The sequence below is a fragment of the Artemia franciscana genome, chromosome 11, assembly GCF_032884065.1.
Source record: "Artemia franciscana chromosome 11, ASM3288406v1, whole genome shotgun sequence".
Lineage (NCBI taxonomy): Eukaryota > Metazoa > Arthropoda > Branchiopoda > Anostraca > Artemiidae > Artemia > Artemia franciscana.
This window is the reverse complement of record NC_088873.1, coordinates 30,709,419-30,736,401: the sequence shown is the minus strand read 5'-3', so window position 1 is coordinate 30,736,401 and position 26,983 is coordinate 30,709,419. Positions and strand designations below refer to the sequence as shown.

The window sequence follows — 26,983 nt, the reverse complement described above, 5'->3', positions numbered from 1 at the left end:
GGCTTTAGTGTTCCTCTTCACTTTCATAATAACAGCGTAGACCAGACATATTTCCAGATGCCAAGAGGGATTGTATGCAAATTCTGCCTCTCCCTCTCCTTCCCCTTCCTTAAAACAAATTCTATATTTGTCTGAAAGTTCAATGGGAGTTAGGATGTTTTGGCATTAAAATGCACCCTTTGAGGCATCTGCTCTCCCCTTCTAACTACAAAAGACTCAAAGAGCCCTGTTGTTGAGGTTTCAAGCTCTCATCTACAAATGTTTGAAACTGTGCATTTTTATACCAAAGGATAATAATGGACAAAGACAACAACAAGCAAAACAAGAGGAAATTTACCTTAGATAGTAAAATTTATTTAGGCCTTAAGAATATTTTGGCACAATATCCAAGAGCCGTCCTCAGCAAACTACGTATATAAATGACATAAAACTTGAATATAGCAACTGAAATAGGAAAATTAAAACAGTCCCAAGTTTGTTGTTTTTATGATGCAAAATACCTGTCTCACAATTTTAACCGGAATTTAAGGAAGAAGGGCATGGGGGGATGAGTGGTTGGCCTCAGATCAATTATGATTCTTTAAAAGTGCACTATAACTCCCAATTTCCAATCGACTGAGCCCCATTCCCGAAGTTTACACGACCATTCCTTTTTATATGAAGTAACTCTTGGAAAAAAAAATTCTAAATAAACAAACAAATCATAAAATATTAAAGCCTTGTGACTCTTTACTACAGGCAACGCTTTAGTGTTGTGGGAATTATCCGATGGAGGTCTACAGAGGCGAATTTTTTGCGCGAGGAATTCTCTGGGGGGAACATCTAGCAACATAAAAAACATTTTTGAATAAAAAAGTTCTTTAAAAATGCAAAATTTGAGGGCATTGTCACGAGCCCCACGTAACCTCTTGTTTTTCACTGCGTAGAGGACTCACTCCGTATAACAATTAAACAAAAAAAAAACAAGTTTTTTAAATGAAAGTAAGGAGCGACATTAAAACTTAAAGCGAACAAAAATTACTCCGTATATGGAAGGGGCTTTTCTTCCTCAACGCCACGCTCTTTACGCTAAAGTTTGACTCTTTCTCTTAACTCTACATTTTAAAACAGTAAAAAACTTTAGCGTAAAGAGTAGGGCGTTGAGGATGAAAAGCCCCTTTTATATACGGAGTAATTTCTGTTCGTTTTAAGTTTTAATGTCGCTACTTACTTTCATTTAAAAAAAACTTTTTTTTGTTTAATTTCTGGAAGTTTTTGAATTAATGCATGTTTTGATCTTGGCTCTCCGCACATAAACAATTAAAACGAAATTTGCATATTAATTAAATGCAATTAATCGGAAGATTTGAGAAAAAGGAGCGAGGGAGGAGGCCTAGTTGCCCTCCAATTTTTTGATTACTTAAAAAAGCAACTAGAACTTTTAATTTTTTACAAACGTTTTCATTGGTAAAAAATATACGTAACTTATGAAATAATTTACGTAACGAACTTCTATATTCGTATGTTTTTGTTGCGTGTATGAGGGGGTTCAACCCTCGTCGATACCTCACTTCTTACCCTAAAGCTTTGTCCCAATTCCTTGAATGAGCTCTGAATCACAAAGGCCGTAGAATAAATAGTTGAAATTACTAAAAATACTTTAGCGTAAAGAGTGAGGTATAACGAGGAGGTAAGCCCCTCATATGCGTAATAATTTTTGTTTGTTTTAAGTTTTAATGCTGCTCCTTATTTTCAGTAGAAAAAACTTTTCATTTTTATGTTTTCATTGTTTTTTTAAATAATGCTAGAAAATCCTGCGCCCCTTTCATTGAAATTCTCTTCCCCCATGACAAGTTTTTCCATGGAAATATCCTCACACGTAACCCCCCTCCCTCAAATCTCCCCCTAAACAAAAAAAATCCCCCTGAAAACGTCTGTACACTTCCCAGTAACCATTACTATATGTAAACACAGGTCAAAGTTTGTAACTTGCAGCCCCTCCCACGGGGACTGCGGGGGAGTAATTCGTCCCTAAAGACATAGTTATAGGTTTTTCGACTATGGTGGATAAAATGGCTATCTCATAATTTTGATTCGGTGACTTTCGGGAATTTCCGTTAGAATGAGCCCTCTTGCAACATTCTAGGACCACTCAGTCGATACGATCACCCCTGGGGAAAAAACAAAAAAACAAATAAACACGCATCCGTGATCTGTCTTCTGGCAAAATATGCGAAATTCCACATTTTTGTAGATAGGAGCTTGAAACTTCTACAATAAGATTCTCTGATACGCCGAATCTGATGGTGTGATTTTTGTTAAGATTGTATGACTTTTGGGGGGTGTTTTCCCCTATTTTCTAAAATGAGGCAAATTTTCTCAGGCTCGTAAGTTTTGATAGGTATAACTGATCTAGATAAAACTTATATATTTAAAATTAGCATTAAAATGCGATTCTTTTGATGTGACTATTGGTATCATAATTCCATTTTTTAGAGTTTCGGTTACTATTGAGCCGGGTCGCTCCTTACTACAGTTCGTTGCCACGAACTGTTTGATGACGTGGTTAATGCTCCAAGTTTTAAGACTTTCGATTCCGATTTGACAATCCTGATTAGAATCTTCCGATTGGCTGACAACCAATCAGAAAATTCTTTGAAAATCCTCGTTTGCCTAACTTAGCGCTAGCTAAATCTCAGTACTAGCAGAATCTTATTTTGGTTAGCTATTTGGGGTTTTTATGTTTTTTAACTAATGACTTCTCCAGGTGGAATGAAGTATTTTGTCATGTTATCTAAAAATAAACAGGCTATGATCGACTGAAAAATATAGTCTAAACAAGGACATGATCGAATTAATACAAAATGGTGCTAAAAGTCGATTATTCTTCCCAGGACATAGTTCACTATGAAAGAAACAACTGATCTTCAAACTTTTCGAGGTTCTACATTTTAATCAATGCGCCAACGCAAATAGCTCCGACAGTTAAGGGATTGTATTGAATTAAACTTAATGAAACCTCTGTTGTTGTTTTTTTTAGCTCCTGCACAATGTCTACAATACTATACTTCAACAACAGGAACATTAACGTCTTTCAATTATGGGGATGGTCTGACACATTTGGCAAATCAAGATTATGCCATTTGTATACGGATGGCTGAGGTATATTTTTTATTACGCCACCTATTCTTCTCCGCTTAAAAAATGAGAACAAGTATTTTTTTTTCAAGGTTAATTTTGTTTTTCAAATTTTTCTTCTAAGATTTATAACCTTTCTTTTAAGTATGTTCATAAATTAATAATAATTTCTCCCGTATGCTAGACCCAGGCCTTGAAAATCGCACTTTTTAAGGCAAAAAAACTCATATTTGAATTTTTTTTGGTTTCTTCAGCTGGAATCGTATTAGTTATTCCTTTACCCAGGAAAATCCCCTCACCCAATATTTTTTTCCTATTTTCCTTTTATCTTTGTTTGATTATAATTGTGCAAGTGGGGTAAATTACGGGTACTATAAAAAATAAGCTTTTTGAAGAATATTAACTTCCAACCGAGTGAGCTGTTTTCAAGGTTTCTACAGCAACAAATGGGCATCTCAAAATTTGTATCAGATGCATTTCGGGAAAATACGTGGCGTGGGGGGTATCCACCCTCCGATCACTCTAAATTTTGAAAAAAAGGACTAGAAATCCAATGAGCCCCCTTCGAAGTTTATACGATCACCCTTTCTACATAAAACCTATATACCCTCAGGGCATAATTTACAGCCCTTGCCCTAAGGGCTATTGGGGGACTGTCCTCCTTAAAGATATAATTTCCAGACTTTTCAATTACGTTCAACAAAATGGCTATTTCGAAACTTTTATTAGATGTTTTGGGGAAATGGTGGGCAAGGGGGTGGATGTTATCGCCCTCCAACTAGTTTAGGCTATCAAAAAGGGCACTGGCTCTTTCACTTTTTCAATCAAATAGACTGTCCTTGAAGTTTCTACGACAATATAAAATCATCTTAAAATTTCTATCACATGCATTTCGGGAAAATTCGAGGCGTTTTTTTTGGGGGGGGGAAGGGTGGTTGATCCTCCAAAAACTCTGAATCTCAAAAAGGGCACTAAAACTTCCGATTAGCAATGCAATGGGCCCCCTCTGAAGCTTATTTGCCCCAAGTACATGCTTACAATCCTTGCCAGAGCACTAGCCCCTTCAATCCCCATCGAATGAGCCCTTTTCGAAGTTTCTACGACAATTCCTTCAATACGAAGTCCTCTGATCTAAAAAAAAATACATTGTGCCCACATCGCTCTTTACTTAGGCAGCGCTATTGCACTGTCTATGATCAGAAGTTCTATTTCGCTTCTTAACAGGAAAAGTGATCAGAGGGCAGTTACCTCCACCCCCACGTCGTGTTTTCTCAAAATGCGTCCATAGAAATTTTGAGATAGCCATTTTAGATCCGAGTGGATTGGTGCGCCGGATTTATGATCCTTTGTCTGAGAGGGCGAGGGTTCGAATCCTAGTATACACAATTTATTTGGTTTGGGACAGGGATCAGTGGCGTGACTCTGTATGCTCAGATAGAGTCGACCCAGCTCTAAATGGATACCTGGAGATAGCTGGTAAAGGTAAACGGGAAAGGTGCGCAAAAGCACAGGATGGTTGGCCCCCAGTCCCCTATTGCATTCCTGGCTGAAGGGCCTGGAAACGGAGATCAGTACCGCCGGTAGGGACTGTAAAGGGCAAATTTGTATTCTTTACCTTTTTCTCACATTTTAGATAGCCATTATAGTCCAAAGATCAGATAACAAGGCTTTTGGGGTCGGTACAAACCACTGGAATCTGGGGACAAGAGTTATAAGTTATGCCCAGGAGTATTAAAGGTTTTTATGGAAAGGATGGTTGTATAAACCTAGTTCATACAATCATACAACCCGCCAGGCTCAGTTGGTTTAAGCACTAGCCTCTTCAATTTCCCATTGAATGAGCCCTTTTTGAAGTTTCTACGACAATTCCTTCAATACGAAGTCCTCTGATCTAAAAAAAAAAATACATTGTGCCCACATTGCTCTTTACTTAGGCAGCGCTATTGCACTGTCTATGATCAGAAGTTCTATTTCCCTTCTTAACAGTCAAAATGATCAGAGGGCAGTTACCTCCCCCCCCCCACTTCGTGTTTTCCCGGAATGCGTTCATGGAAATTTTGAGATAGCCATTTTAGATCCTAGTGGATTGGTGCGCCGGATTTATGATCTTTTGTCTGAGAAGGCGAGGGTTCGAATCTTAGTGTATACAGTTTATATGATTCGGAATAGGGGTCATTGGCATGACTCTGTATGCTCAGATAGAGTCGACCCAGCTCTAAATGGATACCTGGAGAAATCTGGGAAAGGTAAACAGGAAAGGTGTCCAAATGCACAGGATGGTTGGCCCCCAGTCCCTTATTGCATTCCTGGCTGAAGGGCCAGGATACGGAGATCAGTACCGTCGGTAGGGACTGTAAAGTGCAGTGTCGTATTCTTTACCTTTTTCTTACATTTTAGATAGCCATTACAGTCCAAAGATCATATAACAAGGCTTTTGGGGTTGGTACAAACCACCGGAACCTGGGGACAAGGGTTATAAGTTATGCCCAAGAGTTTTAAAGGTTCTTATGGAAAGGATGGTTGTATAAACCTAGTTCATACAACCATACAACAAGCCAGGCTCAGTTAGTTTAAAATTGTAATTTCTACTTCCCTTTTTGGAGTCAAAAGTGATAAAGGGCAACTACCGCCCCCCCTCCCAACTACTCTTTTTCAGCAAACTCATCTGATTGAAATTGTGATATAACCATTTAGTTCAAAATATTAAAAAAATGTAACAATGCCTCCAAGTCTGATAACCTCCCCCCTCCAAGAGTTCTTGCCCAGGGGCAAGGGTTGTAAATTATGCACTGGGGGGATAAAAGAATCTTCTGGAATGGCTGGTCGTATAACTTTCAGATGGGGATCATTTGATTTGAAATTAGAAGTTAGCGCCGCTGTACTTCGTGAAGGCTACTACTCTGACCACTTACCTATTTTGTGATAATTGAGTGTAACGTCGAAAGCAAAACCCCGCAAGAGGACAAGTGGTTTTATGTTCAAGATTGGATTCACTTTAATCATCAGTTATTTATATCCAAGTGTTGCTCGTTTACTCAACAAAATTAAAGTTCATTTTCACTTACTTATTTCTGAATGCAGGTCTTATATTAATGAGTGCGAGACCAAAACACAGCTTACGAGTTATCTTGCTGAAATTAATCATGCGCTTCGATGCGTGGAAAAGTGTGCAGTCCCATCTAGACGTGGTCACTGACTAGAAGTCATTGACTGGTCAAAAAATCCAAGTCTTGTTGCAGCTTTGGATTCAGCTTAATTGTGGCTCCGAATTTGGAACGAATGTGATAAATCACGCTCCGGTATAGTAAATGAATTTCGTTTGAAGACAGAAAGAAAGTTCACAAGAGCCCAAAAAGACAACAAATAATGTTGATTCAAAAAAATGTCGATAAGAGAGCCAGTGATCCTTCACTTCTGTAGAAAACTTTTAAACGCAGTGATCGTACTTCTGTAGGTAGTATTCCAGAAAAAAGTTGGATTGATTATTATAAAAGTGATTTTTCCTCGCCTGACGTTATTGCAGAAAGTAAATATGAAAAAGAGCTTGATCGTTTTCTTGCTAACTCTATGCGCTCTGCTTTTACAGTGACGCCATCTGATGTTGAGTTTCCTGTAAAAAAAAGAAAAATAATCTACTGGTGTTGATTTAATATCTGCTAAAAACTTCAAATATTGTAGTGATCTTTTGTTGCAGCGTCTTTCGTTACTTTTCCAAATGTCTATTTCTTCTGGTATTAAATAAAAAAAAACAAGTTTTTTTAACTGAAAGTAAGGAGCGACATTAAAACTTAAAACGCACAGAAATTACTTCGTATATGAAAGAGGCTGCTTCCTCATCAACGCCTCGCTCTTTACGCTAAAGTTTGACTTTTTCTCTCAATTCTTCTTTTTAAAACAGTAAAAAACTTTAGCGTAAAGAGCGGGGTGTTGATGAGGAAGCAGCCTCTTTCATATACGAAGTAATTTCTGTGCGTTTTAAGTTTTAATGTCGCTCCTTACTTTCAGTTAAAAAAACTTGTTTTTTTATTTAATTTCTGAACGTTTTTGAATCAATGCATGTTTTGATTTTGGCTCTCCGCAGAGGAATAATCAAAATAAAATTTGCATATTTTTTTTTTTTTTTTTTTTTTGGCTCAATGGCTTTCTCATAATTTTGATCGAATGATTTTGAGAAAAAAAGAGCGGGGGACGAAACCTAGTTGCCCTCCGATTTTTTGGTTAATTAAAAAGGCAACTAGAACTTCTAATTTTTTACGAATCTTTTTATTGGTAAAAGATTTACGTAACTTATAAATTAGCTTACGTAAAGAACTTTTGTATTCTCATGTTTTTATTACATATATGAGGGGATTCGCCCCATCGTCAGTACCTCGCTCTTTACACTAAAGCTTAAATTTTATCCCAATTCATTAAGAATGACCCCCTGAATCACAAAATCCGTAGAATAAGTAGTTGAAAATACTAAAAATACTTTAGCGTAAAGAGCGAGGTATTAAAAGGAGGTGAGCCCCTCATATGGGTAATAATTTCTGTTTGTTTTAAGTTTTATTGCTGTTCCTTACTTCCAGCTGAAAAAGCTTTTTCACATTTATTTTTTAATTGTTTTTTTTTAAATAATGCTAGGAAATCCTGCTCTCCCTTCATGGAAATTTTCATCTCCCATTACAAATTCTCGAAGGAAAGTTTCCCCAGCATATCCCCCTCTTCTCAACCCCTCCCCCAAACCAAAAAAAATCCTCCTGAAAACGCCTGTATACTTCCCAATAACCATTACTATATGTAAGCACAGGTCAAAGTTTTTAACTTGTTGCCCCTCCCACGGGGACTGTGGGGGAGTAAGTCGTCCCCAAAGACATAGTTATAAGGTTTTTCGACTACGCTGAATAAAATGGCTATCTCAGAATTTTGATCCGTTGACTTTGGGAAAATAATTAGCGTGGGAGGGGGCCTAGGTGCCCTCCAATTTTTTGGTCACTTAAAAAGGGCACTAGAACTTTTCATTTCCGTTAGAATGAGCCCTCTTGCAACATTCTAGGACAACTGGGTCGATACGATCACCCCTGGGAAAAAGAAAAAAAAAAACAAAAAAATAAATAAACACGCATCCGTGATCTGCCCTCTGGCAAAAAATGCAAAATTCCACATTTTTGTAGATAGGAGCTCGAAACTTCTACAGTGAATTCTCTGATACAATGAATCTGATGGTGTGATTTTCGTTAAGATTCTATGACTTTTAGGGGGCGTTTCCCCCTATTTTCTAAAATAACGCAAATTTTCTCAGGCTCGTAACTTTTGATGGATAAGACTAAACTTGATGACACTTATATAGTTAAAACCAGCATTAAAATGCGATTCTTTTGATGTAGCTATTGGTATCAAAATTCAATTTTTTAGAGTTTTGGTTACTATTGAGCCGGGTCGCTCCTTACTACAGTTCGTTACCACGAACTGTTTGATTGTGCCTGAACAGTTTTGTATTGGCCAGATTACACATATGCCCAAAAAAGGGAAAAAAGATCTCGATGAGTGTCGATCATATCAGCATATAACCGTTTATAGCACTTCTTTTAAAATATTTGAGTCTAATTTGATTCGTGTAGATTTCTGCCCAGGTTTGGGTAGAATCTCTAAAGAGAGGGGTTGACTTCTCAGTTATAAAGTATTTTCAATAAAAGTATAAATATCTTCGTGCCAAAAACTATATAAACTCTGTCATTTAAGGGATCTGTGCATTTTATTGTTTTGACAGGTTATAAATTAATTGAATTAAATAATGAGTCGGAGGAAATAGGCCTGAGACTGTCTGTGCAGGATTATGACTCTTGTTGATAGAAGAGCATCGCCAAGTGCTGAGAACAATGTTGCGACCAAGATGGGTCCAGGATTGGACCCATCCACAGAGCCTCAATTCATACTGGAGGTCCCAGGAACTTCTTGCTGTTCCGTCCTAAGCTGGCTCAAGCACTCAGATGTTGACTTGAGAAGATATGTTGATCTCCGTTCTCCACTGGTATTCGGGATCGTCGCATTTCGTGAGGCCAAATAATTTCGATGATTTAAAGAACATAAAAAATGGAACTTAAAACTTTATAACGTTAAAAAATGACTATTGTATAAACATTTTGACTGACGAATTCAGACAGTTTGAACTTGACTTATTATGAGTTTCAGATTTCATATCCCAGGGGTAGGAAGCATGAAATTAGGTGATAAAGAATTTGTTTTTTCAGTAAGGAAGGATGGGGTATGTAGGCAGGGAGTGGGTCTCACGATGAATATGGAAGCTGCTAAGTCTTGTTTAGGCCAGGATGGTATTAATAATAGTTTAATGATTGTTCATTTTATAACTGAGAGTTCAGGTTATCAGTTATAGTAGTATATACTAGTGAATCAGATGAATTTTACTTACAGTTACAGGAGCAAATAGACAGGGTCCCAGGTAGAAATATAGTGTTTTTACTAGAAGATTTTAAGGCCCAGGCTGGTAGAAATAGGGATAGATTGTATACTAGCCTAGGTAAATTTGGCGTAGGAAAAGAAAACAATAATGGCTACGGAGTTTTGCAATTTTGTAGGTATAACAATCTATGTATAACCAATACGATGTTTGGTTATAAAATGGCCCATATGTTTACATGGTATCCACGTGATGCTAAGACAGCAAACCTTATTGATGATGTTATAGTAAACCGAAGACTGGCAGGATCAATCCAAGATACTTGGGTATATATGAGTACTGTTATTCATGTTAAAAGTAAAGATCACCATTTAGAAGTGTCTAGGGTTAGCTGAAAGCTGAAATTTCGGAAGGGTAGCTACCTCCCGGGAAGTTATTATGTTGGTGGACTCCAAGATGAGAATTTGAGAGAAATTTTCCAGGAACGGTTGAATTTTCAGGAGCTTGAGAGTTCTAAATTTGACAATGTTGAAGATTTTTTGACGCTTGGTAACCCCAACTAGCTATTTTTTTGCTATTATTTTCCGGCAATTCCCAGCCAGTGTCACACTATGGGTGGCACATGGCACCGTCTGCCCTCCCCTCCCAATGTGATGGCCCCACACGCCAATTCACGCCATCATGGCGATATGTGGCTGCCCTGTGACAACCCTAAGATATGCATTATCGTTCCTAAGACATTTTCTGGATATTTTCTTAATGAAAGATATGCTTTGAGTCCATTGAGTCGTGTTTTTGTAGCCAAACCCTTTCCTTGTGCCCCCAAAACACTTCACACCACCTTGGCATTACACGGCTGCCTCCCGTGGCATGTGTCATCATCTCTAAGGCATTTTCAACCTTTTTCCCTCAGAAAACAAGCTTAAAAATCCGAAATCGAACACTGTTTTTATCTGAACAGTGGGACTTAAAATTTCTTTGCTAGAATGTGACAGTCCAATGCAATTCACACCACTTAGAATTTTAAACATTTCTTGAACGAGCCTTTTTCTTAATTCCAATGTTGTTTTTTTAATTGGTTGTCTGGTGGCACCCTGCAGCAACTGTAATTTTCATTTAACTGCTTTCTGACACTTGAATTCTCCAATAGATACATTTTTTTTACTATTATTTTCGGACAAATCCCAGCATGTTTCCCACTTTCCCACCATCATTCGTAAGACAGTTTCAGGCATTTCTCGTTAAGAATCATGCATTAGACCCAATGGTTTATGTTTTCGTAAGCCAAAACTTGATGATACAACAATGTCAATTTACACCACCTTGCCAAATTATTACTGACTCACTGGCACCCCCTACCACCCCCACCTCATTCCTAAGACTTTTTTCTGATATTTTGTGCTAAAAATTATGTATTCAATCCATTACTTCATGTTTTCGCAACCCAACCCTCTGTGATACACCATGTCAATTCACACCACCTTGCCACAATATTACTGACTCACTGGCACCTTCTACCTCCCCCAACAAATTCCTAAGACATTGTCAATCCTTTCAATCCTATGCTTCATGTTGTCGCAATCTAACCACCCCCTGATACACCAAGTCAATTCACGCCAAGTTTCACACTATTAATTGCCTTCTGGTACCCACTGGTCAGGTACACACACACACACACACACACACACACACACACACACACACACACAGACACACTGGTACAGAGACAGAAAAGAACACACAGAGGGGAAAACATACACACACACACACACACACACACACACACACATACACACACATCCAAACTCACCCGCGCAAAGTCAGGTACAAAGGCACACATGCAGTCAGACACAAAGGCACAGAGAGAGAGAGTGAGAGAGAGAAAAAAAAAGAAAACCAAATATAGGGAAAAGACACACACACAAAAACAACGCTAATTCAGACACACTGGCACACACTGTCAGACACACAGGCATAGAAAGAGAGAGAGAGAGAGAGAGAGAGAGAGAGAGAGAAAAATACAGCCACAAACACACAGATACCACCACACAAAGTCAGACACACAGGTAAGGAGAGAGAGAGAGACGAAAACAAACAGAGGGAAAAACACACACAGCAACTGTTTTGTGTGTCCGACACAAAGTCGGACACACAGGCACACACAGTCAGACACACAGATATGGAGAGAGAGAGAGAGAGAGAGAGAGAGAGAGAGAGAGGAGAGAGAGAGAGAGAGAGAGAGAGAGAGAGAGAGAGAGAGAGAGAGAGAGAGAGAGAGAGAAATGCACAGTGAGAAAACACAGCCACACATAGTCAGACATGCACACATTCAGACACACACACATGGACAGAGAGAAAAAAATACACAGATGGAAAACACACACAGTCGGACGGACCCACTGGCACATAGTCAGACACACAGGCACTTAGAGAAAGACTATAACACGTAGAGGGAAAAACACACACACGCACATCCACACTGTCAGACACACTGGTAAACACACAGTCAGACATACAGACACTAAGAGAGAGATACAAAAATGAACAGAGGAAAAAAACAAACACATACAAAGACACATACACAACGACAGAGTCAGACATAATGGCACACACACAAACACAGTCAGACACACAATCACGGATTAAGACAAACACACTCGCACACACACACACGCAACCACACAAAGATAGACACACAGTGACACACACACACACACAGTTAAACACACATGCACGGAGAGAGACAAAACACACACAGGGAAAAACACACACACAACCACACGAATTCAAACAAACATGCACACACAAACACACACACACACAAACACACACACACACACACACACACACACACACACACACACATATATATATATATGCACACACACACATACACACACATATATATATATACATATATATATATATATATATATATATATATATATATATATATATATATATATATATATATATATATATATATATATATATATATATATATATATATATATATATATATATATATATATATATATATATACTGTCTGACACACAGGCACGATGGGAGTAACAAAAACAAACAGAGGGAAAAGACACACACACACAACCAGACGAAGCCAGACACACATGCACACACACAGTCAGACACAATGGCACGAAGAGAGAAAGAAAAAACAGAGGAAAAAACACACACACAGTAAAAAGCCAAAGTAAGTCAGACACACATGTACACACATTCAGACACACAAATATGGAGAGAGAAAAACTCACATCGAGAAAAACACACACACACACAAATAGCCACACAAAGTCAGACACACACGCACACACAGTCAGATACAGCTTCGGAATGAGACAAAAAACACACAGAGGAATAATACACACACATATATCCACACAGAGTCACAAATACAGGGCAGATGCAAACACACAGTCAGACACAAAGGCACGAAGAGAGACAAAAAAAAACAGAGGGAAAAATACACACACACACACACACAGAGCCACACAAAGTCGGACACCCAGAGACACAATCAGTTTCCTAAAGTCAACGCGTCAAAGTTCTGAGATAGCCATTTTGACTATGTCTAAATAACTATAAAAGTCTAATAACTAAATAGTCTAATAACTATGTAAACTATCTAAATATTCTAATAGCTATGCCTTTGGGGACGACTTACTCCCTTAAAGTCCCGGGGAGGGGCTACAAGTTACAAACTTTGACCAGTGTTTACATATGGTAATGGTTATTGGGAAGTGTACAGACGTTTTCAGGGGAATTTTTTCTTGGATGGGGAGGGTGTTGAGGGGAGGGGATTACATTGAAAGATCTTTCCATGGAGGAATTTGTCATGGGAGGAGAGAATTTCCATGAAGGGGGCGCAGGATTTTCTAATATTATTTAAAACAAAAAACAATGAAAAGATAAACATGAAAAAGTTTTTTCAACTGAAATTAAGGAGCAGCATTAAAACAAAACGAACGGAAATTATTACGCATATTAGGGTTCATCTCCTCCTAAATACCTGCTCTTTACGCTAAAGTATCTTTAGTAATCTCAACTATTTCTTCTACGGCCTTTTTGATTCAGGGGTCATTTTTAAAGAATTGGGACAAAATTTAAGCTTAGCGTAAAGAGCAAGGTATTAAAGAGAAAGCAAACCCCCTCATATATGTAATAAAAATATACGAATGTAGAAGTTCGTTATTAAAGATAATTCGGATGTTACGTATATTTTTTATTAATAAAAACGTTCGTAAGAAATTAAAAGTTACAGTTGCCTTTTAAGTAACCACAAGATTAAAGGGCAACTAAGCCTCCTCCCCCACTCCTTTTTTCTCAAAATTGTCAGATCAAAACTAAGAAAAAGTCATTTAGCAAGTATTCATATGCGGAGAGCCAAAATCAAAACATGCATTAATTCAAAAACGTTCAGAAATTAAATAAAAAAAAACAAGTTTTTTAACTGAAAGTAAGGAGCGACATTAAAACTTAAAACGAACAGAAATTACTCCGTATATGAAAGGGGCTGTTCCCTCGTCAACGCCCCGCTCTTTACGCTAAAGTCTTTCACTGTTTTAAAAAGTAGATTTGAGAGAAAGAGTCGAACTTTAGCGCAAAGAGCAGGGTGTTGAGGAGGGAAAAGCCCTTTTCATATACGGAGTAATTTCTGTTCGTTTTAAGTTTTAATGCCGCTCCTTACTTTCAATTAAAAAACCTTGTTTTTTTTAATAACCTTGTTTTATAAAAAACCTTGTTTTTTTTAATCTGGATAAGGACCCTCTTGCATCCCCAATAAAAATGCTCGAGATTCGCCCCTGATAGAAAAAAATGATAATAAAAAGCAAAGCAACAAATACAAACGCATCTGTGACAGTCCATCTCTGAACAACTTTAAAAATGTCACCCTTTTGTAGATTAAATAAAAAAAAAAAATTTTTAGCTGAAAGTAAGGAGCGACATTAAAACTTAAAACGAACAGAAATTACTCCGTATATTAAATGGGTTGTCCCCTCCGCAATCCCTCGCTCTTTACGCTAAAGCTTTTAATTGTTTTAACAAGTAGAATTATGGCAGAGTCAAACTTTAGCGTAAAGAACGAGGGATTGCGGAGGGGACAACCCATTTCATATACGGAGTAATTTCTGTTCGTTTTAAGTTTTAATGTCGCTCCTTACTTTCAGCTAAAAAAATTACTTTTTTTTATTTAATTTCTGAACGTTTTTGAATTAATGCATGTTTGGTTTTGGCTCTCCGCACATAAATTATTAAAATGAAATTTGTATATTAATTCTTTTTTTGGCTAAATGGCTTTCTCTTAGTTTTGATCAGACGATTTTGAGAAATAAGGGGTGGAGAAGGAGGCCTAGCTGCCCTCCAATTTTTCGGTTACTTAAAAAGGCAACTAGAACTTTCAATTTTTAACGAACGTTTTTATTACTAAAAAATATACGTAACTTAAGAATTAACTTACGTAACAAACTTTCATAATCTTATTTTTTATTATGTATACGAGGGGGTTTGTACCCTCGTTAATACCTCGCTCTTTATACTAAATCGTAAGTTTTGTCCCAATTCTTTAAGAATGACCCCTGAATCACAAAGGCCGTAGAATAAATAGTTGAAATTACTAAAAATACTTTAGCATAAAGAGCGAGGTATATATCTCCTCCTAAATACCTCGCTCTTTATGCTAAAGTATTTTTAGAAACCCTCATATGCGTAATAATCTCTGTTCGTTTTAAGTTTCAATGCTACTCCTTCCTTTCATTTGAAAAAACGTTTTCATGTTTATTTTTCATTGTTTTCTTATAGTAATGCTAGAAAATCCTGCGCCCTTTTCATTGAATTTTTCTTCCCCCATGACAGATTCCTCCAAGGAAAGATCCTCCAACATAGCCCCCTCCCCTCAGCCCCACCACCAAACAAAATAAAATGCCTCTGAAAACGTCTGTACACTTCCCAATAACCATAACTATATGTAAACACTGGTCAAAGTTTGTAACTTGCAGCCCCTCCCCCAGGGATTGTGGGGGAGTAAGTCATCCCCAAAGACATAGTTATTAAGGTTTTCGACTATGTTGAACAAAATGGCTATCTCAAAATTTTGATCCGTTGACTTTGGGAAAATATGAGCGTTGGAGGGGGCCTAGATGCCCTCCAATTTTTTTGGTCACTTAAAAAGGGCACTAGAACTTTTCATTTCCGTTAGAATGAGCCCTCTTGCGACATTCTAGGACCACTTGGTCGATACGAGGACTCCTGGGGAAAAAAAAAAACAAATAAACACGCACCCGTGATTTGTCTTCTGGCAAAAAATACAAAATTCCACATTTTTGTAGATAGGAGCTTGAAACTTCAACAGTAGGGTTCTCTGATACGCTGAATCTGATGGTGTCATTTTTGTTAAGATTCTACGACTTTTAGGGGGTGTTTTCCCCTATTTTCTTAAATAAGGCAAATTTTCTCAGGCTCGTAACTTTTGATGGGTAAAACTAAACTTGATGAAACTTATATATTTAAAATCAGCATCAAAATGCGATTCTTTTGATGTAGCTATTGATATCAAAATTCAATTTTTTAGAGTTTTGGTTACTATTGAGCCGGGTCGCTCCTTACTACAGTTCGTTACCACGAACTGTTTGATAGGGGCATGGAAACTTTGTAAAAGCGTTCATTCAAATGCTGTGTTTGATAATATTGTTTTTATAAAAATTTCACCTCTTCTTGGGAATGCTTTCCAAACCAATTTTCTCAGGCTCATAGCTTACGGTGAGTATTTCAGAACTTGATGAATGTGAATATATTGCTATTAAAACTCCTTTCTTTAAAGTTTTGGCTACTAAAACCACGAGTCATTCCTTACTTGCAACAGGTTACCAAGAGCTTTTTTAAACTATTTGTTATTATAGGGATACTGTGGAATTTGCTATACTGCATGTTCGGATAGTGCAATCGGAATAAGTGACGGAAGTGATCCTAAAGTAGGAGCAGCCAGCTGTAATTTAGATTGGCTTAACATTGCTGGTGGTTTCGCTCAAGGGACAACAAAATCGGCTGACCGGTTCTGTGGTATGGGTCTCGTTGCAGCTGACGGTGATAATCCTTCACCAATATGCAGTAAGCTTATTCATTAATTATTAGAGCTGGCACGTACGCAGAACCCCCCGAAATTGTGTGATATGTTTAATTTCCCCATGGTTTCTTGGGATTTCTGGCAAAAGTAGGACATTTATTAAGAATCTAGATACATGTGTGAAGCCTTTTTTGAGGGATTTTAAAGCATGCAATTATCCGGTCAAGTCACTGCCCAATTACTAACCCATTTTCTGTCAACTTTTTACCGTCTTTGAAGTAATTAGCAATTGTACTGCTATTTTTTTTGTAAGGAGAGTTTGCTTTCCACAGCAAAATAGAATTATTCTTGATTTTAGGGCGTTTATCCCCCCATTTTCAGGATAAAGTACAGCTTTTAATGGATCAGTTTTAGAAACTATCATTTTTCATTAAAATCTACGTTTTTGCAATAGAAGAACTACCCCCCCACAGCACCCATATTGCACTGTTAACCCTAAAATTTCCCTTTCATTGGGATATAATAGATTAATTTGGTTCTAAATCGCTATGAACATAACCTGAGCCTAAAACATACTTTTGAGGCTTCGGTCTTTATCCCCCCATCCGCTACAATACTACAGATTAAAGTTAGTCTGTATTTTCCGATATACGTGCTTTTTGCATTGCTAAATTGAAAAAGTGCTACTTTATATGTGCTGTTTCGAAGGTTATGGCTCCCCTACCCCCGAAAAAAATTCCTGCGTACGTGCCTATATTAGAGTAAGGGTCATAAACACAACTCTATTTGCTTCAACTTATTTTCCATGTCATTTTTTATGGGAATCTTCACTTTTCGCCATGTATGAATACTTTAAGAAAGCATCTTGTTTTTAACGAATTTAATGACAAAAAGCGAGTTCTAAATGTCGTAAATCGTGTTCAATCATATATATTTTCTTCAAACCCAAAGCATTTTGTGAGAGGAGATATTGTCACTGTCACCAAGTTGTTGCATCTGACAATTTTACAATTCTGAGATCATTGCTAAAAACCTTTTGCTATGAGGGCAAGCAGGGTGATGAAGATCAGAAAAATCTACGCATAATGGCCTTTAAAAAACCAAGACAGATTGTTCAATTAAGTGGGCAGCCCAGTCAAGGTTAATTTTATCCCTTTGATTGTCATTGATCTCTTGATCGACCTTCTCAGAATGCTTTAGCAAACTGTTTTGGGCAATTTCGTCAGAAATGTGAAAATTTCAGGTATGACTTTTAGGCGTGGTAGTGACGACATACCTGTGAATTTAAGAAAACTGACAAGTTTAGAGAAAACTGAAATCTGTCCCATGTTTTCCAAATGGTGACTTCTCGTGTTCACTCTGTTTCTTATTTCATGGTAATAAAATTCACAAATAGCTGATAGTGATAACCCTCTCCGCACATGTTATCATTTTTTGCACGGAATTAAATGGAAAAGAAAAATAGCAACTTTAGTCGTTACACTTTTCTTTTTTCTTAATTCTAGTCCTAAAAACATTAAAATAAGTTTCTTTCTTCAACGTTTTTGTCGATTCAAATCTTCTACTCAACATTTCACCCGTTTTCTGACATCCGATGGATATGACCTTTTGTTTATGTATTATCTTCTGACGAAAATAAACAATATTGTCTACGGTCTCTTGAATAGTCCCTAACCAACGCGACTCCCACCAGCTTTTACAAGAAAAGTAGGCTTTTGCACAATAATAATAAACAAAAAACTCAATCCGCGCCATTAGAGGATCGAAGTGTTTTGGTCCCTTCAACGCCCCCCAAACACTACTACTGGTTTTGTCATAAAGGTAGGGTGGTTACAACTTATTTGAGCCAGATTCAGTTATAATTTTCAGTCTGTGTAATTAGATTACCAAAGTGGGACCATTAACCTTATAATATCTCAATCTCCTCCCCCGTTCTAGCTTTTTTTCCCCACAACTTTTTCCAGGATGTTGTAAACGAACAATATTTCCCCCTATTTTCTTCTACCTGTATTACTGACTATTTTTTCCTTTTAAAATTATTTTTGAAATTAATGACCCCACTGATACTCCTCTGTGCCGTATCGTTTTATCTTAATTGAGTTTTTAATTTTCTTGAGCACCGAAATTAGTGGCTAGCTTTCATGAAATGGTTGTGGATTCATTTTTTAGATTCATAAACTAGTTAGAAGAGAGGCAAAATATCCTTTGTAAAATCTGTGGGGGGGGATATTTTATCTCTTTTCGCTGTTTTGAAGTAAAAATACTAAATTGGGTGTTTTTCTGTGAAAATTGTAAAATAATGTATTTTCCAAAATTTGTGGGACCAACAAATCTACAGAAGGGTTTTGCCCCCTATCACTTTTAACTCTCAAAAAGGGAAATAGAACTTTCAATTTCTAGTCATGTTAGTCCCCTCCAAAGTTTACCTCTTCCGTAGAAACCTTTTATGCCCCTGGAGCATAAATTACAGCCCTTCCCCCGGGCTATGGGGTTATGTTGACCAAGAAGGTTTTGTTATCTGATAGTTGGATGATCGTTTTGTTATCTGTTCTTGAAAAACAAAATGGCTATCTCAAAATTCTGCCTAAATACATTTTGGAGAAAAGGGGGCGTGTTTAAGAAGGGAGAGAGAGTCAGTGCCCTCCGATCACTTTTGACTCTTAAAAAAGTAACTATAACTTTCGATTTTCAATAAAATGAGCCAAATCTGAAGTTTATTCGACTATCCCTTCCATAAAACCATATATACTCCTCGGGCAAAATTTAGAACACTTTCCCTAGGGATCTGGGGGGCTGTATTGTCCCTGACTTTTTCGTTATATGATATTTAGCCTATTTTGAACACAATGGCTACAAAACAAATTCGAACATATCTAGTAAAAAGAGGGCTTATCGGGGGGGGAGGGGCTAGCTGTCCCCTGATCGCTTTTGACTCTTAAAACGGGAACTAGAACTTTCAATTTCTAATCATTTGAGTCCCCTTGTAGTTTATACGACTATCTCTTCCGCAAGAACCTTATTAGAACCCCGGACATAAGTTACAACCCTTCTCCCGGGTTTGAGGGGTTATATGGGCCCCGAAGTTCTTTTATCTGATCGTTGTACTATTTTCAACAAAACGACTATCTCAAAATTACGATCGGATGCATTTGGGGGAAAGAGGGTGTAGTGGGGGGGGAGGTAGATGATCTTCGATCACTTTTAATGACTCTTAAAAAAGCAACTATATCTTTCAATTTTCCAATCAATTGAGTCAACTTTGAGGTTTTTACGACCTTACATAAAATCTTACATGCCCCCGGAGCATAATTTACAACACTTGCCCCTGGGATCTAGTGGTTGTGTCTACTCTGGCATTTTTGTTTTTGATCTTTTAACTATTTTGAGCAAAATTGCTAACTCGAAATTTTGATTGAATGTTTTTGGGGAAAACAGGCCTTGGGGGGGTTACTTACCCTATGGTCACTTTTGGCTCTTAAAAAGGCACAAGAAATTCTGATTTACAATCAAACAAACCCGCTCCGAAGTTTATACGACCATCCCTTCCATAAGAACTTTATATGCCCTGGGGTATAATTTACCACACTTGCCCCTAGGTTTAGGGGGCTGTGTTGTCCTTGGAATTTTTATGACCTCTGGTCTATTTTTAACAAAATATTTATATAAAAAGTTTCGATTGGACGGGTTTGGGGAAGAGAGGGTTGGGGAGAGGCTAGCTGTCATCGGATCACTTTTGACTCTTAAAAAGGTAGTTAGAACTTTTAATTTCTAATCATTTGAGTTTCTTCCGAATGTTATACGATCTCTTCTTCCTTAAAAACCTTATTAGCCCAGGAAATAAGTCAAAACCCTTCTCCAGGGCTTTGGGGGGCCTTCCATATGAAGTGTCTCTTAGAGAAAAAAAATTGGAATCTTATGGCCTTTACTGTAAGCAACGCTATAGTGTTACCTCTGAAATTCAGATTTAATGTGTTTTTTTGGGGTTAGATTGGAGTCTCAATTAGAGTTAAATTTATAAATTGTTAATTTAAACACAAATATACATACAGCCTTAAGAAAACAGCGTAAATGCCTAGTGGCAAACTTAAGCATTGGCAGTTAACCAATACTAAAATGAAACCAGCCTTAAAATAACTTGTCAAGCAAAACATTTATAAACACTAAAACCTATCAAAAATTTGAACTGTTGCCCCGCAAATTTGAATTTCAGGTAATTTTTAAGTAAACTCAGAAACAAACGTTTTATCAGAATGCTTTTGGATTCTACCTGAAACTGAGTTCCAGATTTTTGACCCATTATGACGGATACTGAATCACGCTATCGATCTTGGCTGAGTTTGACACGAAAAATAAGATTAATGAGTTGTTGGGTAATTATGGTAATGGGGTTTGTTGGGAAAATCCAGAAAACTCAAGGGCAACTTCTGTACAAATAACCATGGCAAATACTGGTAATAGAAATTAAACGTAGTACTTCCAAAGAAAAAACCTCATAAGTTAAAGAAAAAATCAAGCAATGTCAAGCTGATATATGTTTTCAACAGATAAAAATTTTTACTAAGAAAAAACCTGTAAAATCTATTCAAACCCAATGAATTTATTTTTTGTTTGTTTTTGGGCTAATATTTCGTTCTTTAGATTTTCGATCTTTTACAATCGAATAAGCCCGCTCCGAAGTTTATACGACCATTCCTTCCATAAAAACCTTATATGCCCCGTGGTATAATTTACAACAATTGCCCCTGTGTTTGGGGGGCTGTGTTGCCTTGAAATTTTTTATGATCTCTGGTCTATTTTTAATAAAATGTTTATATAAAAAGTTTTGATTGGATGGGTTTGGGGAAGAGAGAGTTGGGGAGGGGCTAGCTGCCATCGGATCACTTTTGACTCTTAAAAAGGTAATTAGAACTCTTAATTTCTAATCATTTGAGTTCCCTCCGAATGTTATACGATCTCCTCTTCCTTTAGTAGTCCCAGGAAATAAGTTACAACCCTTCCCCCGGGCTCTCGCCTTCCATATGAAGTGTCTCTTGGAAAAAAATGGAGTCTTTTGGTACTGTAGGCAACGCTATAGCGTTGCTTCTGAAATTCAGAGTTAATGTGTTTTTTGGGGTTAGATTGGAGTCTCAGTTAGAGTTAAATTTAAAAATTGTTAATTTAAACACAAATATACATACAGCCTTAAGAAAATAGTGTAAATGCCTAATGCCTTCATAATTTCAGAATAATTGTAGGTAACACATTATGCATGCAGACCTGCTGTACTTTACCTCCAGCCCCCTAATGTGCAAATATATAGACCAAAGTTATTTTAAAAGTATAAAATATGTATCATACTCAGGCACATTTTACTAGGATTAACCTAACTTCACTTCTTGAGATGCAATGGGTATATCATACAAGTACCATATTTTTATTTCTGCAACACTGAAAAAATTGAAGGTTTGACACAGAACTCGGAAGCATTCCCTGAGGACCATTTTGATGTAGCAAAATGGTACATCAAAATGTTCAAATTGTCATGTGTCATAATGTTCATTTATGTACATAATGTTCATTTTTATCATACATAATGTTCATAATGTTCATAATTTATGTCATAATGTTCATTTATGTCATAATGTACATCAAAATGTTCAAAATGTGTCAAAATGTTCAAATGGTCATGTTCAAATTGAAGGATATGGCTTGGCAAAGGTCCTCAAATAGTCATAGGATACCTCCCAACGGTTTATTTTTGTCTTAACAGTTTTCAATTTTTCTGGGTAGCAGGAACATGCTTGTGATTTACCTTGCTATTCAATTTGTTCATGAAATCGGGTAAAAAATAACAAAAAACTGATCTTATGTTAAATTTTTTTTTCATTCTAAAGCAATTCAGGCAATGCGCTGTACGCTGTTTATTCTGTGCCAATATATATTTTAAGGGCTTTATTTTTTTTTCCTCACTCATTTTCATGTTAAGATGCGATAGTGATTTACATCAGGTTTTATGTTATATTTCTACATTGCTGTTTGTTTACATTTTAAAATAGTATCTGTAATGTATGTAGACTGCTTTTCGTCGAAGAATGTTTATCTACATGAGTAACTTTATGTGAAGAATATAAAAATGACTTCACCTGTCAAGTGAAGCAGAACTGGACATATTTCAGTCCCAACCCTAAAACACAGAAGAAAATTATGTTCAGTTTCTTGTATTCAGTCCTATGAAAGTAAATTCTAAATTAAGTTAAAAAAAAGTCAAGTTAAACAGAAACTTATACCTGACCTAATGTGCCAAGACTCATAAGTGTGTTCGAGAACTGAATGTGTAAGAAAATGAATTTTTTTGCCAAGTGAACGGCATAAAGAATTCTGTTTTCATTACGTATCGTATAAAACTGAAACACTGCAACGTTAAATTTATCCAAGTGGTTAGAGGAGGAAAACCTACAGTAAGTATTTTACAGAAGAGATGGTGGGAGTGTTGTGTTTTCCGAGACAGAAAATGCAGCAAAATTATTATTTTTGTTAACTATCCATGTCCATGCAAAATTAAGAGAGGGATTATTTCAAATCCTCACTTCGGTTTTGACTTTCCTTTTAACAGCATTGAAACTGTAACTTTTCTTTCTCTTTCTCAATTAGACATTATCAGGCTTATGAATATAAACCTTCAGGCATAAAATATAATTGATGTACCAGTGTTCTCTGAGTGTAAACCATTCAGCATCATTATATTAATCGGTCAGATGCCAATTTTACTAAGTTCATAAAAAACAAACCGTAAAGAGAATTACAAAATAACACTTATTTCTGATTGTCATTTTATTGCACCAACTGTCTGATAGAAAACATTTACTGTCTTCTGTGTTACTTACTCAGTCTGAGGTTTGAGACATATTATTAAGTTCATTTTAGTTTGGACTTAGTCAAATTGGCTTCTTCAAAATTGTTTATTTTTATTATAAGACTCTTCAGTCCTTTTTGGTAGGAATCCATGTCTTTAGTTTGCTAAAATAAATTTTTCCGCTTCGTTTAATGAAATATGTAAAGACTGGATTGGCAATATTTTCACATTGTCAACTATGATTATGATAGTGTATCTTTTTAGTGTGAAAGCTCACTTTTAGATCTAAAATAACGTAGTTTCGTCTTTTGAGGTATAAATTTGGTATATTTTGTTGGATTTTAATTCTAATTGTAAGGCTAGCTTACAGTTTAACCCTTTTTAACATGAATATATATGTAAATTTTATTTTTTCAGCGACATCAAAACCATTCGAGGTTCGCTTTCGGACAAATCAAAATGAAGCAGAAGATGATGCAGATACTGGTTTTTGTGTAAATTACAACCAACAGCCTTGCAATCGCTGAAGGGAATCAATTTTAGTTTTCTTTTTTTTTTTGTAGTTTTGATGCGCTTCATTAGGAAGCCTAGTTAACTATATACTTGCTTTATTGTCGTTTAAATAGTATTTAGGCATTCATTATATATTTAGAATGGTAAGCTGAAATGACTTCGGTTGTATTCTAGTGCCCTTCCGAGAGAATAAAAACTGAAATTTTTGCTTTATGGTTTAACTCCACAATGTCTCTTAGAAAATAAAGTTTACCTAGTAAATTTACTTGTTGCATTGCAAAAAACGAAAACAGAAGGTAATTGTAATAGGACTTTAGCTGTTTTTTTTACATTGTTGGGGTGGGAATAAAATAAGTACATAAAGCGGAAAAAACTCTATGTACAATCATCACATAATCAAGCATGCATAAAATGACCAAACAGAACCAAACGATAAAATTTTGCAACGGACTGTGGTACCGTAGACAATGTTGTGTCAAGCTCGTTATGATGAAAGCCTTTAAGAGTTATGATGCGTTCAAAGGTGGCCAAAGAATGGCTTCGAGCCAAGACGACTTAAATTTCTGGCTTACTCGAACCAATTCTTATTCTAAAACTCTATCTCAGCTTTAATAAAATTGCCCAGCTCAGTTAAAACTTGTCTTTTGTTATTGCTGATCTAGGGAAAGCTTTAATCGCATCAAAACTTCTAAATATAACCAATCAATTCGTAGTTGCATAATGTAAGTAAATTGCAAAATGTACCATAAGTAGCTGAAACTATAAAAAAAAATGATTATATAATAGCAGCAAATGTAAATAAAAAATCTGGTTTTTGTAGTAATCAATTAAAAAAAACTTTCACAACAAAATAAGTTTTCCAAAGAAAAGTTAAGAATTCTATTAAACCAAAAATGAGCAAAAATAGAATCAAATAGCCTACCAAGCGTAAAACTACCACAGATCAGCATAAATAAATAAAAGGAGCCCAAAACGAACAGAAATTACAATAAATAACCGAAACAAACTCAAAACGATCAGAAATTAACATGAGTGGGGCTCAAAAGCCCCATGCCTTCTGAAGGCCAGGACATAATTTGCGCTTAGTTTTATTTAGTTTTATAGCCCCTCTAGTTAACCTGAAAAATAAAACTCAAAGCTATTCCCGAAAAATTCTATCTAGCAAGGATACGCTCAAACTCTTTTAATTGAATTAAATTTTAAGAGCGGAAGTAGTAAAAGAAGTAGCCCTGAAAGGTTTAACTTAATACCCTTTGTTTTTCTTGGGATCCTGCTGAGATGTCTTATGTCTTATCGGCAAAAGCATACACACAGTGTGTTTCGATTTCGTTCTAAAGCAACATTAAGTTTTGAAGCATAATGGGCAAATTGCATAACTGTGGAGGGTTGACCTGCCCAATAACCCTAGAGACATAGCTACTAGACCGTTTAGCTATGCTAAACAAAATGGTTGTCTTAAGATCTTGATTTGAAGTGTTAGGAAAATTGTGGGCTAAAGAGGAGGGCGCATAACCACTTCTGGCTCTTAAAAAGGGTACTAGTACTTTTAATTTCCAATCAAATTAGTTCCATAAAAATATCAATGATATCACTAGCTATGATAGAGCAGCGATGTTTATGACATTGCTTATATGCCCTTTTAATACCTGCATGTATAGAGTTTTTTTTTGAATTGAAACTCTCCCTAAGAGTTTCAGCTTAATGCCCTTAGTTTCATTAGTTACAGTAACCAGAGAAGTAGCATTAAAAGTATACACATAGTGTCTTCAGGCTAGTTCAAAATCCACCACAACTTACCCTGAAATGTGTAACTTAATAACTTAGTAAGGGAAAGGTCTCTTTTGACAATCTATATGATCATAGTTCGTTTTGATTTAGTTCAACGTCCGCCTAAATATTTCTCGAAAGCTTCATCTTAATACCCTTAGCTTGTGTAATAGAAATAGTTGCAACAGCAGTAGTAGTAGTATGCACATAGCACCTTTGTTTTATCTTTCAACATCCCCTCCAACACACAATGAAAGTTTAAACTTAACACCATCAACAATTCCTAAGACATTGCTGATAAGTTCTCATCACAACCTATAAGGGCATAGTGTATTTCGACTTAGTTCAAATAAGTTTTAATATTGCCCAAATTTTCACCTTAATACCCTTAGCTTTAGTGGCAGTAGTTGTAGCGCCAGCATTTATATTAGTAGTAGCAGCAGTAGTAGTAGCAGTAGAGTTAATAGTAGTAGCCTTAGCTTTAGTAGCAGCAGTATTAGTAGCAGCAATAATAATATTAGCAGTAGTAGTAATTGTAGCAGTAGAAACAGTTGTAATATCATACAAATATTGTTTTTTCATTCCCTTCGACATTCCCCCAATCACACACAAAAATGTTCCTAAGACATTGCTGTTATGCCTTTTTGACATCCTGCATACGGATAGCGTGTTGCGATTCAATTTACCTTCACTCCTAAAAATTTGCTGAAAACTGCCACTTCATATCCTTAGGTATAGCTGTAATAGTAGTCATATCAGTGGTTTCCGTAATCAACTTAATACAATCAGCCATTGCTACGTCATAGTCGATTTGCCCTTTTGATAACCTATATATTCATATACTTCTGGAAATTTTCATCTTAATCGTCATAGCTTTATATGTAGTTACAATGGAAGTAGTATAATTTGAGCACTAGTAACGGTAGTTGTAGAACTAGTGGTAGTAGTATAAGTATTAGTATGCACAATCGTCTTTTTTTCAATTGATCTTTCCCTTTAAGCATTCTCTGGGAATCTCAACTTAATACACAAATCAGGTCTTAAAATACGCTCTTTTGATAATCTGAAGGCACATATTGTCTTTTTTAGTTCGAATTTGTCACCAATACTCTCTCAAATTTCACCTTCATAGACTTAGCCTTAATAGTACTAGTGTCACATCTGTTGCAGTGGTAGTAGGAGAAGTAGTTGCAGTGCAAGTGTTGTATTAATAGCAGTAGTAACAGTAGTAGCAGCAGTATTAATAGAGGTAGTAGCATGTGCCTCTTGCCTTTTTGG

At 36.5% G+C, this 26,983-nt stretch overlaps 1 protein-coding gene across 1 annotated transcript in view; it reads left to right on the top strand.

Annotated features, from left to right (window-relative positions):
* The window catches only part of LOC136033377 (uncharacterized), an 82,029-nt gene extending 57,878 nt beyond the window's left edge, over positions 1-24,151 (top strand). The window contains exons 6-8 of the mRNA XM_065714163.1: positions 3,020-3,141; positions 16,430-16,637; positions 23,843-24,151. Of these exons, the coding sequence (XP_065570235.1) occupies positions 3,020-3,141; positions 16,430-16,637; positions 23,843-23,952 (440 nt within the window). The 3' untranslated portion in view covers positions 23,953-24,151. The remainder of the gene's footprint in view (positions 1-3,019; positions 3,142-16,429; positions 16,638-23,842) is intronic.
* Positions 24,152-26,983: the final 2,832 nt, after the last annotated feature.